The following is a 21,258-nucleotide window of genomic DNA, read 5'->3' on the forward strand; positions in this document are numbered from 1 at the left end:
CATCTAAGCTGTTAGTGTCACTAATGGTGGGGTTCTCCTTGCCATGGCTAAGAGCTCGCTCAGGAATTTTGACATCTTGGGTTCATATCCTCACTTGCTCTGCCCAGTTACTTCAGGGTGGGGAGACCACCTTAACATCCATTGTCAGGAACAACTCTTAGCTCCCCATGTTCAGGACTTAGACCAGAGGTTTCTGCACACAGGGAAAGGAACACCTGCACTGGAACTGACCAGGAGAGTAGATTCCTTGTCCCAAAGCCCCTGGAGATCCTACTTAGCATATTGCAAGTAGAAGCCTGAAGTAAAAACCTTCTATGACAGCATTGTTCTTCAGCCAGGTTTAAGAGCCCAGGTGTAGCTGCCAGAGATTAGGGCTCAGAGAGAGGGATAATTACTTCTACCTCCTGAGTACCTTGCCTGATTCACAGTCTGAGGAATTGCTTCTCCTCCATGATTGATGTTGGAAACGAACTTGATTTTCAGATGAGGATTGCCCAGGCTTATTCTTGCCCCCACATAATCTCCTTCCTCAGGAAGTCCAGATAACCTTGGAGTCACCCAGGAAAGGAAAGGATGCACCAGAAAGGTGAATCAGACCCAGGCTCTGCTCTCAAGAAGCTTTCTGTGTAGAGGGGAAAGCTGAGACCAGGGCCTTCCCTGCTCCAGACTGGGTTGGGTGCCTAACCAGGAGTTTGCATCAGCCTCTTGTTCTTGTCTACATCAGCACTGGTCTCATTGGGATGTCATTTTCTGCTTATTTGTTCATCTTTCTTAATATTGACATAGAGATCTGGTCTGATTCATCCCTGTACCCTCAGGGTCTAGCACAAAGCCTGGCACAGAGTAGGCATCACTGAATGAACAAACAGTGGATGATGAAGAGCAGGGAGGGCTATTGGTAGAGGAGAGAAAGTGATGGAGAAGACAAGTGGAGGAACCAGGAGGGCTTTGGGATAGTCTTTGATAAGTACAAAAGGAGGTCATGGAAAGGAGGCAGGGCCCTAATGATGGTATGAGAGGCATTTGGAAGATCTTCAATCCCTATTCTCTCACAAGCCCTCCACTTTCTCTCGCCTCCAGTGAAGCTGGGTTTTCTAGGATGAGCACCTTGCTCCCCTACCTTCACATCAGGGTTTGCTCTTTTTCATCCCCAAATTCCACCTTCCCACTCTCCTTCCACCCGATGTGACCCACTTTGAGAGTATGTGGAAGGTCTGGAAGATGGCTTAACTCTGGCTATTACCTCCAGCACATGTATATGAAGGTTCCTGGCATCCAGGAAGGGCATTGAGGGGTTGATCTCTGGCATTACTAAGATTACCTGGGGAACTGTGGCAGGCTCAAAAGCTCTGCACTCTCCTAGGGCTTGGCACCCCTGCTCTGATTGGATCTATGCTGAAGCTTGAGATATAGGAAGGAGAGAGGAGGGACTATTTTTCTTGAGGTGTACATGTGAAAACTGAGGCTCAGAATGGGCAAGGAATTTGTTTGTGTTCATGTTGTAGCTCAGGAATTGAGTTGAGAGTAGACTCAGAACTCCTGCCTTTTCATTCAGGATAAAATTAGGCCATAAAAAGTGACTGCAGCCCTGGCTCAGTTGGGTGGAGCATAGGACCACACACCAAAAGTACTGCAGGTTTGATTCTTGTTTAAGGCACATACCTAGGTTGCAAGTTCAATCCCCAGTCAGGGCATGTATAGGAGGCAGCACACTGATGATTTTCTCTCACATCAATGTTCCCCTCTCTCTAAGAATCAGTAAACGTATCCTTGGGTGATGATAAAAAAAAGTGATTCCTAGTCCAAGTGATAATGGCAGTAGGAAAGGGAGAGAAGGACTTGTGGTAGAAGAAAGGGCCTGGGGCAGGGAGGAACTGTCCATGAGAATTAACTTCTCTCTTCTTGGTCTCAGGTGCAGCCTAGCGGTTCAGAAGCATCTAACTGTCATTTTTCGTAATTCTCAGAATGTGTTTCCTTGAGGCTGGTTTATGTCCTGCCCTATTCTTCTAGGGTTCTGCCCATTCCACTAAGGGGGGTGGGGGGTGTTGGGAGGACTTTGCACATAATGGGGGCTCAGTTACATTATTGGCCCGAGGTTTGGGCCCCTGGAATGGATTCACAAATCTGACTTGTGTGTTGGGATTGGGAGAGGGAATGTCAGTTGCCTGCCCAGGACAGACCATCCCTTGAAACTGCTTGGAGACTTCCTGACCTCGGCCCAGTGCAGAAGGACATGAAAGTGGCATCTGGCCATGTTTTCAGGGAAAAAGCGCTGGCAATCAAAGAACTGAGGACACAGGTCTTACTTCAAAACCTGACCACTCCAGGGGGAGGGTGTTCCCCACAGCATCCCACTAGACTTGTGAGCCCAGGGGTGGGGTGCTGTGTGGTAGAGCCACACTGCACTTTTCTACGAGGGCACAGATGTGCAGAGGGATCAGGGTGCCTGTGGGCAGACCAAAGGGCTGGTGACCAGTTGTGTAACTTAGAAGACCTGGCCAGGCAGCCATGTGAGCCCCCAGACAGAGGACACCCCATGGCATTGAATGGGGCTGCAGTTCCAGCAGGGAGGTCAGGTGCTTGCAGTTCCCTTCACTCCTACCAGGATCTTGGGGCAATCAGTGGCATGTAGGAGAAAGCTGGGCACAGGGAGGCAAGGGCTGGATCAAGCTGTGGACATCGTCAGCATGAGGTCAGGGCCTCCTGTCCTGGGTGGGAATGACACAGAAGGGTAGACTCACGACTGAGGAGGAAGGGAGTGGGATGAGATGAAGCAGGTCCGTCCCGGGCTCCTTCCACCCTTGAGATTCTGTGAGTCTGGCTTCTCTGTGACTTAAGCCTGTCCCTGCCCCTGTCCAATCATCCTTCCTGGACTTGGGAGGGATGGAGAGGAGACCAGCAATCTTGGTGATTAGATATTAAGTTGGCAAGGAAAATCTAGTAGGTCAGATCAAAAAATAAGAGACACTCTGGATGAAGGGGGCATTTCTATGAACACTAACCAGCAGGGAGGAAGAGAAGGGGTCAAGGACAGCAGAAGTTTCCTCTTACTGGTAGATGGAGACAGTGTTTATCACTTTGTGTAGTGATAAACTTTTTGACAGTGTGTGCACCAGGGCAGTAAAACACTTATAACAACCCTACCTCAGCCCTTGGGTTAAACTCAGGATGGCAATTCCAAGGTAATGAATGAGAAGATCAATGGGGAGATTTCACTGGACTGTGCAGAGGGTCTGGGAGGAGAAGAGCCCCAGAGAAGGCAAAAGATGGGTGGCTGGAGACCAAAGTAGGCGGGTCCCATGTCCAGGGCCTTTGGGGAAAGTGTCTTGGGTCAGACATTATCAGACGCTCATTGTCCTTAGAGGTTGGCTCCTGGAACAAGTGGATTTGTTGCGTGGGTGAGGATCGTGCAAGGGAGCTTTACTTGAAGGAAAAGCAGGGCCAACACTTGCACAGACCTCAACATGATTTGCATATCCTAGGATTGTGCAGTGCACAATTTATGCACCTGAACATAGAAACCCTGACAAACTTCACTGTACAGTAGGGAACCTGGAGGCACTCACCAGAGAGAGCAGTACTAACCTACAAGCCATAAGCAAATCAGTTCTCATCTGAACCTCAGTTTTCTCATCTATAAAATGGGAGCAATTATCCATTCTGCATGAGGCAGTATGTCAATTTAGTTACATATTACCTGATATATAGGAGATACTGAATACATATCTGTTCCCTTCCATTTCCTATGTCAAGAGATAGAATGCAGCCTTGACTGGTGAGGCCAAGCTGGTTGGGTGTCATCCCACACACACAAAAAAGGTTGACTGTTCCATTCCCAGGCAGGGCACCTTCCTGGGTTATGCTGGGCTCCTGCTGAACTGCATATGATAGAGAACAAACTGATGTTTCTCCCTCACATCAGTGTGTCTCTTTTTCTATTTCTCCCTCCTTTCTCCTCTCTCTAACATAAATAAATCTAATATTTTAAAAAACAGAGAATGTAGAAATAAGCAGCAAATGTGGATTGGCCAGAGCCAGCATTTAGAGTCAGCTGGGAAAAACAAATAAACATCTGCAATGCTATTTGAGCAAGACTTTGGGCTGCTTCCTCATGAGACTGACTATCCCTGACCAGTGTCCACATTAGGCAGATGCTTTGTGTGCTCTCTCCGCTCCTTTCTTGTCTTCCTCTACTTCAGTTCCTCTATTCAGTGCACTTGTTCCACACACACTTTATCAAGTACATGGTGTTTCTGAGGCCCTGTGCCAAGCTCCACAGTGACCTGGACATGCCACAGGTGTGATCTGTGCCCTTGGAACTCACAGCTCAGAGGGGAGTCAGGGGTCCTGGGTGTGAATCCCGCTTTTGTTGCTAACTAACCATGTGACAGAGCTTCTCTCCCTCATCTATGAAGTGGGAATTATGATAGTGTCGGAGATACTATCATAATTCAGCACACGTTCTTCAGTGTAGCTGGGTGCATTTGGGAGTAGGATGTGTCTGGAGATGCACAGAGGAAGCTTGGAGGAAGAATTGGGGAAGAGGTGGGCTTGAAAAGGAGGAGTCTAATTGTCGAGGGCTCGGCTTGTGAGTGGGATTCTAGGTCACAGGACCTAGAAGAATCTCACTCTAGGTCCCACTCTAGGTCCTTCCATGAATACTTTATCCCTTAAGGACCTTGAATGCCACCTGACAAACCTAAGAAGACACACACCCTGCAGGACTTCCCTAATGCTGAAGAAATCCTATCAGCTAAGTGTTATCACCCCCACTTTCCAGATGAGGAGAGTAAGATTCAGAGAGCCTAAAGAACTTGCCCAAATTCATGCATCTAAACAACAGGGGAAATTTGTATTCAAACAAGGTCTTCAAGCTCTGAAGGTTACGGGCCATGGAGTAAACGTTCCTGGTCCCCATCCCACTTCCCTTACAACCCATGTGATCCTTGTCAAGGAACCTCAGATCTCTGTACTTTAGACTTCTCTTCCCTCAAATGGGGCTTCATAGAGTTATGGTAAGCATTGGATGAGGCCAAGATGTATGGTGCTGAGAAGAAGGCCTGGCACACAGTGAGCACTTAAGAAGCATTAGGTGTTCTTCCTCCCAAATGATGAAGCTCAGATTTCATTCTGAGACCCATGGGCAGGTCACTGAAGGGTCCAAAAGACCCTGTCAAAATACAGAAAAATGGATACATACACAATGGTATATCCATATAATGGAATGGTCTGTAATTGTTAAAAAATGTTGACAGACTGTGAAATGCACTAGTTTCCAAAGTAAGACACGATATGTTAATTTTTTAAAAGACAGGTTTCGGAAGGCATTTATAGTGTACAGTATTTTTACATGAACACCTTTGGGTGTGTAAGTGTGGTGAGAAAAACTCCCAGAGGGCACACACCACCCTTGGAATGATCTCTCCCACCTCAACTCAGGCCACTGTCTCACTGTGAGGCAGCTGCTGGAAGACCCAATACTTTTTCCCACCCCAGAGCCTCTGTACTTGCTGTTGCCTCAACTTGGAACTTACTTCTCTTTCTCTTCACATGGCCAGCCTTTCATCATACTTCAGGTTTCACCTTAAATGTCATCTCCTACAAGAAGCCATGTGGATCACTGTTATCTAACAGTGATCTAACAGGTTCCCCTGTTAGTCTTTTGTAGCACAGTGCTTATTTCCTTCTGAAAATTTACTATGGTCTCAATGATTTTACTTAACTGTTTACGTGTCTTGTCAGTCTTCCATGTAGAATAAAAGGGCAGAACCATGTCTGTCTCATTCTCTTGAGACACCTAGACAATGCCTTGCAGGTAGTAGATCCTCAATAAAAATGTGTCAAATGACTTAACAGGATGCAATCATGGTGGTTTCCCTTTTGAACAACAAGCTGGGATTATCTTTCTAATGAAGAGTTTAATGTTGACAAGAAATCTCTTGTTGGCTACAGTGTAGATAGAGGGCTAATGGCAGGAACCAGAAGGCAGCAGGTTGGCCATTGTGAGGTTGTTGAGCCAACCCAGGTGCAATAGGAAAGTGGTTTGGATTGAAATCAGTGCCTCTGTCGCTCTAGAGGGGAGTGAACCAAAGATGGATAGGACTGGGTGATAGGCTGGGAAAGGGGTGTAGGAGGAGGCATGGATACTCCCTGGGCCTTCCTGTGCAGGCTGAGGGACTCATTGTGGCTGGTAATGCTGGGTTCCTGACTGACCAGCCCTTCTGTCACCATTACAGATCCAGCAGACGGGGAGCCTGGACAAGATAGTGTCCTGGGCCCACGAGTTCCCATACGCCCACCCACTCTGGTATGGACTGTTCCTTGGCTTCCTGAACATCTATGAGCCTGAATATGCCAAAGCCGTGTACAGTCGAGGGGGTGAGCATTCTCGGGAGAGGGCAGGACTTATTAAGAGCAAAGGGATCATGCCACCATATGGGGAGGAGTCTTGGCCTGCAACCTACAGATGTAGGCAACTGAGATTCACATCCTATTTATCAATTAGTCTTTTTTGGAAATCCCCCAGTCCTGGCTGAATCCAGTCATCCCTGTCTCCTACAGACCCTAAGGCCTCAGATGTGTATGACTTTATCATCCCTTGGATTCGTGAGTGGTCACCCTCCGTGCCCCTGGTGCTGGGTGATAGGATCCTTCCCTGTCCTGTCCCCACTCAGTCAGTTATTCAGGGAAGTGGGGCCCTGGCACCTGATCCTTCTGGGTGTGTCTCCCACCCAGGACAGGTAGGGCAAGGGTCTGGGAAATGTATGAGTGTGAGGAACAGCTTCTTGGAGAAATTGGTTCTAGAGTTTATCCTTGCAGATATTGCAGGTGATGCTGCCCAGAGCAAGGGCTTGAGGAAAGCCTTTGGGTCATGGACCCAAGACTGGTATCATCAGAGCCGCTGTGTGGCTGGAAGGTAGAGCTAGTTTGCGCTGTGAGGTTCGGTGGGGAGAACCAGGTTAAGGTTGGGTGAGACAGGCCTGCTTAGCCCTGGACTGCCAGAGATGGAGCAGAGCTGTGTGTACTGACAAGCCCTCCCTCTCCCATCCTTTCCCCAGGGAAGGGCCTGTTGGTCCTTCAGAGACCCAAGTGGTTCCAGCACCGCAAACTGCTCACACCTGGTTTCCATTATGATGTGCTGAAACCCTACCTGACAGTGTTTGCTGAATCCACGAACGCCATGCTCGTGAGCTCCCTGTCCCAAGATCTTGGAGGTGGTGGCTGCCAGCCAGCCCCTCTGAGTACAGCTTGCCCTGGGGGAGTACAGTGAGGGGAACCACTGGGGCCCTGAGGTCCTTCCCTCTTGGAGCAGTGCAAGGCCCCTGACACCACATGCCTGCTGGGACCTGACTAGGTGTGGAGTCCAAGTAGCCAGGCATCCCTGGCCCTTTTCTGCTCCAGGAGACCCAGGCATTTTCCACAGACCAATGGGCCCCTGTGGGACCCAATAGGGTTCGTACTGGAGCAGATTTGAGGGATGCCTATGTTTGGGAATATGAGGAAGGCCATTCATGTCTAAAAAGTGTCTCCTCACTATCTACAACAACTGCCTAAAACAATGCCATTGGCAATTCCTCCTTTAAAAGGGATGCCAGGGGTCAAAGTCAGACTCCTCATCTCAGGCCCAGATAATCTCCAGAGGTTATTCAGAGTGGTCTTTGCCCTTCTAGAGCACTCATCTGTCACATTACTGTAGGCCTGACTTACACACACAATGTGTTGGGAAGCTCACTACCTCTTGGCCCATCAATTCCCTTATATACAGGCAGCCCTGACAGGGAGGGAGTGTCTGTGCATGCTGTGGAAGGCCTGCCTCCTGATCCTGCCCTCTGAGCCTGAAGCCCTGCCTGGCCCCACCTCACAGTCCAGCAGGACAGTGGGCAGGCCAGGGACTGGGTGCCTGGGACAGGCTGCCTTGTGGCCCCACCACATCACTCACCCTCTCTGGGTTCCAGGATAAGTGGGAGGAAAAGGCTCGTGAGAATGAGAGCTTTGACATCTTTGGTGATGTGGGCCACATGGCACTGGACACACTCATGAAGTGCACCTTTGGCAAAGGACACAGCGGCCTGAGCCACAGGTCAGAGGGCACTTGGGGCTGATGGTAGTCCCAATCCAGGCCACCTCAGGGGGGAGACATGGCAGGATTCCTGGGCCCTTGTCTGTGAGGAGATAGGGTCTTGCCCTAGGGAATCCCTGCTGGGGGGAGCAGGACTTGTCCAAGGTGGGGAGACAGATCCTGGCTTAATAGCAGGGAGAGGAGAGGAGAGGAGAGGAGAGGAGAGGAGAGGAGAGGAGAGGAGAGGAGAGGAGAGGAGAGGAGAAAGTGCTGACTTGGGGCTGGATTCCTGGTATGAAGCAGTGAGGGGCTGTTCTGTGGGTGAGAGTCTAAGCACCCCTCCCCCTCCATCTCTGTTCAGGGACAGTAACTACTATGAGGCAGTCAAGGATCTCACTCTGCTGACGCAGCAGCGTGTCGAGTCCTTCCAGTACCACAATGACTTCATCTACAGACTTACTGCACATGGCCGTCGCTTCCTACGGGCCTGCCAGGTGGCCCATGAGCACACAGGTGGGCCTTCCCCACACAGCCCACCCACAGGAAGTCAGGGCTCTAATGTCACTTTGGGCCACTCTGGGACACTGCCACTATAGAACTTTGTTTGCCTGTGGGCAGAAGATGGGTCCCTGGGTAGTGACATTTTGCACCCCTGGCCTAGACCAAGTCATCCAGGAACGGAAGGCAGCCCTACAAGACAAGAAGGAACAGGAGAAGATCCAGAACAGAAGGCACCTGGATTTCCTGGATATTCTCCTGGGGGCTCGGGTGAGTGCACAGTTCCCACCCCTTCCTGTGAAGGGGTTCAACTGGGGTGTTCAGGCCACCCTCAGGAGCAGGGATCACTGAACAGCAGCAGGGTGGTTAAGCATTTCCTCTTCTTTATCCAGCAAATATGGCCTGTTCTTTGTCCAGGACACATCAGCAAAGGCTCATAGGTGGGATGGTGCAGAGTGTGGTTGGCTGTGGCTGTGGGGAGAGGTATAGTAGCAGGAATCCTGGTAACAAGCCAGAGGGTCCACGGACCAATTCCAGATGTCTAAGACTCTGAAGAGTGTCAGTGCCCTAAATTTTAGAATCACGGACTTTGTTCATTCATCCATTTATTCATTCATTTACTCACACAGTCCATTGACTCACAGAGCCCTTTCCTGGGTTAGTTCCTGTGGTAGGGATGCAGAAGAGGAGAAAGACCTGGCACTGCCCTCCAGATGCTTACAGTCTAGTGGACAGGACAGGAGGTGGATGCTCACAAAATGTCTCCCTGTGTCTGGTGGTATTCTGTGTGCTAAACGAGCAGAATCAAGAGTCCATGCTGGGAAATGTCACAGGTCTCTTGGCCAGAGGATCAGGGATGAGTTGCTAAAGTAGGTGGCATGCAAGCTGAGTTTGCGAGAGCAGATAGGAATCTGGGAGAAGGTCCTAACCTCCAATCTGAAACAGAGCTTTCTCTACCTCCCTTGGACCTTCATTTTACAATTGCTGTTTTGAGCACTTCTTGGTCCCTACCACAAAAGCCTTGACTTGCTCCATTATGCCTACCCTAAATCAGGATGAAAGTGGGATCAAGCTGTCTGAAAGAGACCTCCGGGCTGAGGTGGACACTTTCATGTTTGAAGGACATGATACCACCACCAGTGGCATCTCCTGGTTCCTCTACTGCATGGCCCTGTACCCGGAGCACCAGCAACGTTGCTGGGAGGAAATCTATCAGATCCTTGAGGACAGGGACACCTTCCACTGGTGAGTGAGGCTGCAGATAGCCCAGGCTGTCTTGCTCAGCTCTTGGGAAAGGCTGTGCCCATGTTGTCTGGTGTCATCCCTGATGACACAGGACCATCTTAGAAACAGGTGAGAACAGCAACCACTGTCCTGTTACCTCCAGTGTAAGAGGATGCACTTCTGAGCCCATTCTCCCACAATAGAGGCTTTTCAGGTGTCAGTAATGTAGAGAAGGTCACAAACAGATGGCTGATTTCTTGTGTTGACTCTGATGGTAGAACCTGACCACTTTCTGGCCTCCTGGACAGAGCAGGGAATGCTGGGAGTCAAAGAGGTAGAAACTGAGGATGAATGGAGTTGGCAAAGCCAAAGAAGCTAACCTGCCTTCAGGTGGCCACATGCAGCCTCCAATCCCACTGGTGAAGGAGGAAAAGCTGTTTTCCAAACTCCATCACTCAGAAAGTTTGAATTTTCCTGTCATTTGGTTCACATTTTTCTTGTTACCACAACACCACTGATGGTGACCTTTCTTTGCAGCAGGCTCTCTGGGAACCTTTCACAGCTCTGCCCTCACACCTCTGTCTACCCGCCTTCTCCCCTCTCATCAGTTCTTGAGCTAGGCAACCAGTAGGGGTGCAGAAAATGCTCAGTTTGAGGGAGAAAGTTTGGATGCATTTGAGGGAGATCCACATAGTTCCAGGGTCTAATATTTGGAGGATGAAGTCTCTGTAACTTATTTTTAAGGAATGGATGTTGGAAATCTTCCACGGTATCCAGCCAGGTGGTAGGTACTTTCAGGTGTGTGGGTGGGAGAGGAGGAGCCAAATTGTTGTCCTTGGGAGTCTGTAGAGAGATTAAGTCACATAACTGAAAAGTGAGAGAAATCTAAAGAATGAGTGACAACATGTTGTGGGCTGACAAATCAGAAGAGGTGGGGCTAAAGTTGGCTTTCGATGAAGGGGTGAACTCAGGTGAAGGGAGAGAGCCAGGAATTCTAAGGTGGGTAACTACGTGAACAGGCCTGGAGGGAGGGAGTTGAATTACTGGGTTGGTCAGAATGTTTGTTTGTTTGTTTTCTGTAAGATGGCTCTAGTAACACTTAATTTTCTTTAAATTTGTTTGAAACAATTTTGTTGGATTGTATTGTGACAACTGTTATATCAGTATGCAGTATAAAAACATCAAAATTGATGAATTTTTGTGTAGCCATTTCAATATTAAAGATGGAAGAAAACATGCAACAGTGTTTGGTATAGTATGCTTTGTTATTTCAAGAAAGGTAAAAACGCAACTGAAACGCAAAAAAAATTGCGCAGTGAACAAAGAAGGTGCTGTGACTGATCAAACATGTCAAAAGTGGTTTGAGACGTTTCATGCTGAAGATTTCTCACTGGACAATGCTCCATGGTCAGGCAGACCAGTTGAAGTTGATAGCAACCATATCGAGAAATTAATTGAGAACAATCGACATTATGCCTCGTGGGAGATAGCCAACATACTCAAAATAGCCAAAGCAATAAAGTTATTGGTGAAAACGAAAAATGTGTCTTCTATTCTATGGAAAAAGCTAAAAGGGCTTTTTGACCAACCCAATATTTATTTTATTTTCACTTCATTCTATCTAGAACTTGAAGCAACTTAATGGATTGAATAAAACAACAAAGCACAAGTGGAAAAAAGAGGACCTAGGGGAAAAACCTAGGGGCTATGGAATAAGATGTTGCCTAATAGTTTTAGTCATACCTCACATTTGGGTGTGAGCTTCCGAGTGGCAAATGGGGACAGAGAAATTATATATATTTATCTGAGGTTGTAATTGCTCACTGTCATTACTGCTGAATGCAGTAATAAATGACTATTAGCCCCTGTTCCTTTCCATTCCAGCTCCACAGGGGAAACCTAGCAGAACCTATGGGACTGACTCATGTGGGGCTTCTCTGGGGCTCTCAGAGACACAGGACTCACCTTGTCTCTGATGGCTGGGTGCACTCACACTTCTATGGTCCTGTGCTTTCCCTTCCTAGAGTGAGGATGAGGGAAGGATGTTGAAAAGTGGAGTCAGAGTTTCTGGACCAAGTGGCCACCCTAGTACATTCTGTCCTGAGCAATTGCTGCATTTGTATTTCTGAGAGCCTTGGGTGTGTGATGGTGGTGAAGGGGAAGTGGGGGCTGGAGCCTGTCTTCCCGCAGTACCCAATTGCTGCCCATCTTCAGAAAAGGCTGGTTGTGTTACTGGCAGGGATGATCTGGCCAAGATGACCTACTTGACCATGTGCATCAAGGAGAGCCTCCGCCTCTACCCGCCTGCGCCTCAGGTGTCCCGTCAGCTCAGCAAACCTGTCACGTTTGTGGATGGCCGCTCTCTACCTGCAGGTGGGAGAGGGTGCATTTGGGGTTGGAACCGGGGCCTTTGAGGATGTTTCTTTGACACTCTCTGTGCCTTTGGCTGAATCTTTGCACCTGTGGCAAAGAATTCATGCTTTGTGCTGGCCTGGGTCCCATCCTGGCTCCATAACGTGGGTAAACCCCTCTATCACTAAGTTCTTTGTCCTCTTCTTTGAAATAAGGCTGAGGAAAGACCTGCCTTACCAGGTTGCTTCCTGGAGTAAATCATCAGGGCTGTCCTGTATCACCACGCAAGTTGTTCCCTGAACAACTTCAGGGGGCATCATTCACACAGACTATGATGTGTACAGTGCCAACCTGTACAACTCTACTTGGGAGCTTCATAAAGAAAGTTCAACTCCATATCTGGCACATGGTCCACATGCCATGACTGGTAGCTGTCACTATTGATAGCATAATGCTATGACTAACTTGCTATCAGAGTCAGTTTATTGAGAGCTGAAAGCGTGTAATGGTCCTTGTGTGTCCTGCTTTGTGTTGGGTGTGGGTTCAGGCCCTTTTTGTTCCATTCCACAAATGTCTGTGTCTGATGCTGTGCCCAGTGCTTACCTACAGGAAGTAGGCATGATGATAATCAAAAGCACTTGATGTGTTGAGGGTTGTCATGAACCTTCTGTCACTAGCAGTGCTGAGGCAGGGGCCAGTGTCTAGTTAGGCAGACACGACGGGACCCAGGCCCTGTGAGGAGGTGAGCCTGGCTGCCCAGGACCACCTGTACACCTTCTCTCTGCTCTGCCCACAGGCAGCCTGGTCTCTTTGCACATCTATGCCCTCCATAGGAACAGTGCAGTGTGGCCTTACCCTGAGGTATCCCATTCCTGAGGCTGAAGGTCAGAGGAGGAGGGAGGTGGCAGGAAGTCAGCCTTTCTCTGGACATGGTGTGTATTTAAGCCTGGCCTGTCCCCTCAGGTCTTTGACCCCCTGCACTTTTCCCCTGAGAATGTGGCAGGACGCCACCCCTTTGCCTTCATACCCTTCTCTGCTGGGCCCAGGTAAGGAGAAGCCCCACATTTCCAGTCCCTCAGGCCTGAGGAGGTGGGGTGGAGGATGTCTTGGGGGAGGCATCACTTTGGGGAACTCTGTGATGAGGGGGGCCAAGCTGGGTTGTGGTGATTCTAACACAGGGTAAGCTCCAAGGACTTTCTTCTTGCCATTAGTATTCATGTTGCTAGCAAGGGGTGGGGTGGCTGGGTCATTGCAAGAGAGACCCCTAGGCAGAATCCTCAATGGGAATCTACTTAGCAGTAGTCTGGGAACCTACCTTATGATCTGTTTCTTAAGCCCAGGTTGATCAATGCATCAGGCAATCAGTCATGCAAAAATAGTTATGCATTTTTTGGCCACTGAAAGCACTGGATTTCACCACTTCAGACACCCCGTTCCTGATGCCTCTTTGTGTTGCTCACTGCAGGAACTGCATCGGGCAGCAGTTTGCCATGAACGAGATGAAGGTGGTCACGGCCCTCTGCTTGCTCCGCTTTGAATTTGCCCTGGACCCCTTGCGGCCACCCATCAAGCTGCCACAGCTGGTCCTGCGATCCCAGAATGGCATCTACCTTCACCTGAGGCCACTGTGCCCAGGCTCTGGGAAGTAGCTCTGCCAAGAGTATGGCCCCAGACAGTCCAGGCCGTGGCCATTCCCTGGGCACTGCCCCCTCCAGGCTGGGTTGTGGAGCAGCTGTGGCTCCCTGTCCTTGGGAGGCTTGTATTGTAGAAGGGGAGTTGGTATCCCCTAGACAGTCACCTTGAGGATGGTGCCAGAAAGCAGGTGTGTCTATGAATGCTTACTGTACATGTTTCCTAGAGCTGATCATTCACTCAGCAAGCATGTGGTGTGAACCCACTTGTATCTAGTCTCTTCCTTTTCCTATTGTAATAGGCAATCTTTCTAAAATGTAGCAGGAAATTACATTCCAGTCTGGGTGATGGAGGGAATGCACTGGAAGCTGTGCCCTGGGATTCCTGGCTATGACCAGCACTTGCCCAGTCCACGTGACAGAGAGTTGGCTTTGGGGCTTGGCCCTTCACTGAGATGGGAGTCTGTCTTTAACTTTCCATATGTGTTAGGAAAATAGCATAAAGAATATTTGCCAAAAGCCAAAGTGTTCAGAACAATGAATTTCTAGAGCACACTTTCAGGTAACCACTGTGAAGGTCAAGCAATGTGGAATACGAACTCAGAGGTATCATTTCTACCCTCCGGGGATGGGACTCTGTGTCACTACTGCCATTGTCCATCTCTGTGTCATAGTCACCTGGTGCCCTGGGTGCATGGGCTTTGGCTGGTGAAGGTGGCAGAATGATATTCGAGGTGAGCTTTAGGGAAGGGTGGTGCCTGAATCAGGCCTTGAGGCAGGGTGTGGAATGAGGTGCAAGAAGGAGTTTTTGGGTGAACTTCAGTTTAGGGCCACATGATGCATCAGGGGTCCTTCCCCGATCTTCTCCACAGCATCTCTTTGACAGGTACATGTACCAATAGGGTTCAAGGTCTGTGGGAGGAACTGTGGCCTGCAGAATCCTCCCATGCACCATACATGGTGAATAAGTTGTCCCGGACACAATCTTGCTGTTCCCATGGGAAAAGAGGTGGCGATTCCCTCTAGTGGGGAATGCTCCTAGCCCTTCTCCCAAATGGCTTTTATTGGGAATGGTATACAGCATACATGGATAACTCATAAATCAATGTCAAAAGGCTATAGCCAGAAAAAATGGGTATTTTCTATAGATTAAGATTGAAGGAAGAGAGATGTGTCCTAGGTCAGGGTCTGTTAGTCATGCTGACAACAGAGGGTCTTTGAAAAATTAATTGATCGATTACTTAATGATTTTTATTTTAATTGTTCAAATATAGTTTTTTGCCTTCCCTCTGCCAGCCCACCATCCCCAGAGGGTCTTTAAGACGTATTTAATGAGATAAGGAGTTTACTGCTTATGCCTTGAACTTAAACATCTGGTTTGAATCTACAGGGCCATACAAAACAGAATAAGTATCAAAGGATACAAGGTGTTTATCAGGCCTGAACCCAGGGGACCTTTGGTGTGAGAGCTGTGTCATGTGTGCCACCTGCATTTTTACCTGGTTTTCCAGAGAGACTTACTAGCCCCTTTCGGGACTTTCTCTCACATGTGTGCAGTCTTGGAAACCACACAGAGTGGTCCCCGACAAAGGTCTAAGGCCATTTGTGAACTTCAATCCGGGAATGAGACAGGTATGGAGGGAGGGCACCTGACACCAGGGGAGGGACAAGAGAGGAGAATTCAGGCCTGGGACATGGGGACATTGCTATGTTGCTCTGAGGAGGGACCACCTGCAGACACGTCCTTCTTCCTATTGATGCCACAGCCCTGGAAGCTTGGCCCTGAGCTCCTGCTCACTCCTGCAAAGCCCTATTAAGACCTACAACTCACTGTGCACCTAAGTCTGGGATTTGGACACCTTAGTCTGAGTGTTCACCATGCCACCAACATTCCCCTATGTTCTGGCCCTGGACAGACCTCTGTCTACACAACTGAAGAAAATGGTTCAACAGCTCATAGCTGGGAACTCAGTCCAGTGGTCATAACTAACTTTATTCCATGGGTGGTGCCCAAGTCTCCTCTTTGGACTGTCAGGAGGCCTGTGAGGCAGGATTGGAGGAGGCCATTATCCCTCTTCCATATTAAGGGAAGGAACCTGCCAAGATGCTCATCAGGGAGGAGCCTGAGCGAGCTCCTGATTCTGGGCCCTTTTGACCAAGGCTCCATAGGTGGTGCTGACTGTCTGAGGGCTTGTGTTGGTGAGAAACAGAGCTGACAGCTCTGGAGCCTGAGGGAGAGGGGAGGCTCCACGTGGGAGGGAAGGACAGAGGCTGGGGACCTGAGAGCACCAGAGATGAGTCCACCTCATGCTTCCAGCTCTCTAGCACACCCTGCTGTGTCCTTGGATCCTGAGCTCTGGTGCGTGTGTGTGGTACAGTGCAGTGTTGTTATCCAAAGAGTGGGGTTGTTCCTTCTGCTCACTGCCTTTGAGCAGTGAGCAGAAGGACTTTAAACACAGGGTTTGGTGGGAAAGAAAGGAATCTTTTTTTAACAATTAAGGAAGGTTATTTAAACATTTGTCATGGAGACTACTACATGAATTCAAGAACTGAAAATAACTCAAGAAAAAGAATCTGTATGACTAAAGAAGGCATACTAACTATGGTCTAAGACACACTAAGAAAAATCTTTCTATCACCCACTGCCAGCTCAGTTTTTGGTTGTGCCAGGAGCCTCTTCCTCCATCCAAAAGCAAAATAAATGTAGGTGGGTTAGCTGGTGTCTAGTCCCTGTTTAGCTTCAGGCATCTTGTGCACTGTGTGCCTCCAGGTCTCCTACTCCTGGTGCACCTGTCCTCTTTCTGCCGCCACTGAAAGGGCTTGTACTGGCAACCCTTGCCAGACACTGGTCAGCTCCACACCCACCTCCCCCAGCACAGGACTGGTGTTGGGCCTGAGGCCTTTGATGAGGAGGGGTGGTGAGTTGGTGTGGGAGGCTGGGGGTCTGCCCCTGACAGTACTGTGCTGTGTTGTAATGAGCTTTAAATGTTGAAGCTGAGAGTGCAGGGTCCTGCTCCTAACAGGTGGAACCTCGGCCCCTCCCCTCCTACAGTCTCTAGAGTCTGGGGCTCAGGACTTCCTCCTTGTCCAAGTAGGAGGGGAGATCAAAGGAGGAGGCTGATTTCTGCATCCCACCCCTTTATAAAATGAATCTCCTGCAAACAGCTGCATGTAAGTCCCTAGTTGCCAGGGGAATACAAGGGTCTGCAACTCAGCCCCTCCTCTATTTCTGGGGATGGGGTCTTTGTTTCTCCATTTGCATCATTAGAGTGTGCAAGGGCACATACAGGAGTAACTGCCCAGGAGTGTCTCTATGTAAGTATCAGGCATCTGTGCATGTGAGCCTGGACTCAGTCTGGGTTTATCCATTGCCTGAAGCCAGTAGGGTAACTCCTGGACCTTCTCACAGCCCTAGAGTGCTGTGGTTAGAGAATGTCAGCATGGCTGACATCCAGGTTTCCAAGTTCCCATTGTCCTGTCCTCCCTGGGGCCACTGAGCCCTTCTGCACCACCTGATGTCAGGGGACCTGGTAAACACCCTACTCAGGATACTCCCAGCTCCCTTTCCTGCTCTATATCTCTGTCAAGCACTTTGTGCTCACCATGCCCCTCCTTAAAGCAGGGCTGAACTAGCCCAGTGACCCAGGAGGCCAGGGGACTGGGGTGGGAGATCCTGGCTGCCAGTACCGGGTTGAGATGAAACCCTTTGGGGAGGCAGAAGCGGTGCCTCCACCACAGGCAGAGGGTGCCTGGAGAGGTCTATATATGCATACAGGGCCCTATGTTAGGAATGGCTAGGGTTGGACAAAAGGAGAACCAGTGCTTGGAATCAACAAGAGAACAGGGCTGGGCTGAGAGAGGCTGGTGGAGGAACACAAAAGGAACAGAGCCCAGAGTCAGAGGACCACGACCCCCTTGGTCACCAAATGTGTCAGGGTTGAAGAAGCCCCTCTGCCCTTAAGGTAGCTGACCAGAGATGCAGGGCCTGTGCTGTGGGAAAGGCATTGCCAGCTGTTTGCTGGCATCCTCTGATAGGACACACATGTCTTCCCACTTGGGCTCTCCCAATCCCTCCTGGACAGCTGTCCCCTCCAAGGCCTCTGAGGTGATGGATCCTGGCACCTCAGAGCAGATATCATCTCCCTGCTTTGTCTTTTCTCACTTCCCCACCCCGTCTCCCTTGCTACTCTCCATCCAGCTCCTCCCAAGGCATATGACAGTGTGAACTGTATTCCAGGAAGGGAGAAAGAGGGAGAGGGTGTGATATTGACAAATGGGTGTATGGGAAACACAGAAGGGAACTGGGAACATGGACCGATGGCAGTCTCTAGGGACCCATTAGGCAGAAAGACAGCTCACAAGATGTCCATGGTCTAATTCCTGCAAGATGTGACTATGTCCTCTTTTATCTGAGTGAGTCCATGTAATCACAGTTTCCTTATAAGTGAGAAGGCAATGTGAAGACAGAAGCAGAGGGACATCAAAGGTGCTGTTGGATTTGTGTACAGAGGAGGCTCCAGGAGACAAGGGATGTAATAAGGCAGCTCTGGATGCTGGAAAGACCAAGACAGGGATTTTCTCCTAGAGCCTAGAGGTGGTGTGGCCCTACCAACACCTCGTGGTGATTCTGTGAAACCCACTTCAGACTTATGAATGCAGATGGTAAGAGAAAATTTGTGGTGTGTTCTGTCACTGAGGCTATAGTAATTTATTATAGCACGTGAAGGAAACTATACAGAAAAGAGAAGCAGGCACAAAGTGAAGTGACAGGTTGGAGGGCAGACAGTCAGAGGACCCAAGGGGGAAGTTAGGGAGAGTGGCATGTGAGAAGCAGGACTTAGTTAGAAAGACATGGGATGGCATCACATAAGAGGGAGACAGGATAGCAGGAAGAAGATCCTCAGAGCTTGCTCTTGTTCAAAATGGATTAGAGGAGCTTTCTGAGTTGCAGGTGGATTCCACTTTTGGAATTCAAAACTACATTCGGTACTGGGATGGGGATTCTAAATGGATCCACCTCCAGCTCAAAGCAAAGCAGGGTCAATGCCTCGGTCACCTTCAGCTCCTTCATGGAATAATTATTCCAATGCAGTTCCTGGGTCAGGGAGGAGAAATGACATGAAAAGTGGCCTAAACCCTGTTTTGAGCTGGGCAGGCATTGGCTGCTGAGTCCTTGATAGGAATAGGGCATTTGATGTGAGTCAGTCCAATGCCCTTTGTTTTTATGACACACACACTTCTACCCCTCTGGTCTTGTTTCACATTCTGTACTCAAACTTTGACAAACCCTATCTCTCTATTAGGAGTAGTTTCAAACTCCTACTTCTGTACTCAGCAGGCATGAAATCCTAAGAGGGGAAGGTCATTGTCGTAATCCACCAAGTGAAGTCAAGTGAATGATTGAAGTGTTATTAATTTGTTTTCTCCTACCACAACCAGTTTCTGACTTCACAATGAGGAGGCCAGGTCAGGGTGTGATACAGAGTGGGATGGGTCATACTCTTAGGTCCTCACTATATAGGGAGATGTCAGTGATCTTCATCCTCACAGAGAAGGAGAGATGGGTTTGTGTAAGGAAATCCAACTGGCAATGAGAGAGCTGCAGGGGCAACTAGGGATTAATGACATTCACCCAGTTGTACCACCTGCCTCCCAATCAATGGTCCAGACTCCTGCCACTCTGTCCTCTCCTCAGTCCACAAGCCTCTGTAGCCTTTCTGTCCTACTGCAGAAATGTCCCTTCTTGACATTCATCAATCTCAGCACCTGGACTTCTCTGTCTCCTGACTTCCCTCCCCTCTGCACTGAAATCCCTTCCATGCCCCCATCATAGGTAGAACATGTCCAAGTGCTTCACCTGGCATCGAACCCCCATGGGTCATTGCTTCACTCATCTCTCACTTGTCCAGCTCCACTTCCTAAGTGAGCTCATGTGGTTGAATCACAGAGAGGCCGTCCCTCCACCGTGCCTGCCACATGCTCAAGGTTAAGTCCAAGGACATAACCCTCACACCTTTGCTGTCTGTACCTCTCCTTCCCCAGACACCCAAGGCACCGTTAGTGTTTTATTTGAGGATACATCACAGTCCAATGCCTAGGACAGTGCAGAAAACATAGAACATTCAACACTCTGCTCACTGAGGTAATGAGTGAGTGAAGGAAAGAAGGAATGAATGAAGTGTCTTCAGTAGATGGTGACTGGGAAGACCTGGCGGCAGGGACAGTGTCTTTCCCGTCTCCTGGCACAAGAGTTTGTACACAGAGACAGACTTAAGAAAACATTTATACTTGAATGAAGTTAACTGATGTAAAAGTAAATTTAAATTGGAAAACAATAAAATACAAGTTCTGAACTAGGAATTGTGCTATCTCATGCTCTTTTGCCCTCTAGTGGCAGCCGTATGACTTGCAGCCATGGTCTAGGAGGAAAAGCCTCAATCCTGGGAGAAACCAAAGGCTAGAGCCAATCATCCCGTATAAGAGTTTGTTTAGAGCCTATTCTGTACAAGTTGATTCAGCATTTGAAGAATCCACAAAAAGGCTTGTTTTTGTGAATTCTTGTGAAAAAGTACAAAGGTTAAGGACATTACTATATTACAGGAAGTTTTCTTTTTTAAAAAATATTTTTTAATTTAATTTTTGTTCAGGTACAGTTTTCTGTCTTTTACTCCCTTCCTAGCCCCCCCCCCATGCTCCTCACCTCCCTTTTATTTCCATCCCCCCTAATTTTTTCCATGTGTCCTTTATACTTGTTCCTGTGAATCCTTCCCCTTTGCCCCTGAAATTCCCTCCCCTCTCCCCTCTGGTCCCTGTCTGCCTGTTCTCTATTTCAGTGTCGTTGGTTATATTTTGCTTGCTTGTTTGTTTTGTTTAGGTTCCTGTTAGAGGTGAGATCATATGGTGTCTGTCTTTCACGGAATGGCTTATTTCACTCGGCATAATGCTTTGAAGTTCCATCCACGCTACTGCAAAGGGTAGGGGCAGAAGTTTTCTTTAATCTGCAGATTTTCCAACAGCAGCCCTTCTGGGGTGTAATTGTCCAGCTCAACAGCCATTTCAAGGGTGCTTTATATTTAACACACCAGGAACCTTTCAGACGAGATCGGACATGTTCAGGGTGGTATCGCCATAGACCAGGAACCTTTCAAATGCTGTGTGTTGTATAGAAAATATTGGGCCCTGGCTGGTGTAGCTCAGTGGATTGAGCACGGTCCTGCGAACCAGATGATCAGAGGTCAAATCCCAGTCAGGGCACATGCCTGGGTTGCAGGCCAGTTCCCAGCAGAGGCGAGATACCGGCAGGGAATGCTAGAGAAGCAACCATACATTAATGTTACACTTCCTCTCTCCTTACCTTCACTTCTAAAGATAAATAAATAAAATATTTAAAAAAAGAAAATCTTGGGTTTTCTCTCAAAAGAAGTGGTTGTTCTTGGTTTTATGCTTTTTGCGAACATTGGACCATGTAGATGTGGGAGTTCTGTAAATAATCCC

General features: G+C 48.8%; 1 protein-coding gene and 1 long non-coding RNA gene across 2 annotated transcripts; both read left to right on the forward strand.

The window, feature by feature from the left end:
- Positions 1–6,216: 6,216 nt before the first annotated feature.
- LOC119001575 (cytochrome P450 4B1-like) lies at positions 6,217–14,757 on the forward strand (the record flags this gene model as incomplete). Its single annotated transcript, XM_037066980.1, has 11 exons — positions 6,217–6,378; positions 6,562–6,606; positions 7,059–7,186; positions 7,956–8,080; positions 8,421–8,572; positions 8,721–8,827; positions 9,612–9,802; positions 12,021–12,154; positions 12,930–12,994; positions 13,097–13,179; positions 13,599–14,757. Coding segments are annotated over 11 exons (1,376 nt in total), but the record flags the coding sequence as incomplete, so codon positions are not given.
- A 3,479-nt stretch (positions 14,758–18,236) lies between these two features.
- Positions 18,237–20,114, forward strand: LOC119001573 (uncharacterized). The gene is made up of 2 exons (XR_005069605.1): positions 18,237–18,426; positions 19,807–20,114. It is a non-coding gene; the product is annotated as an uncharacterized LOC119001573 (long non-coding RNA).
- Positions 20,115–21,258: the final 1,144 nt, after the last annotated feature.

Source organism: Sturnira hondurensis, unplaced genomic scaffold, assembly GCF_014824575.4.
Source record: "Sturnira hondurensis isolate 20B ecotype Veracruz unplaced genomic scaffold, ASM1482457v3 Scaffold0016853, whole genome shotgun sequence".
NCBI classification, from domain to species: domain Eukaryota; kingdom Metazoa; phylum Chordata; class Mammalia; order Chiroptera; family Phyllostomidae; genus Sturnira; species Sturnira hondurensis.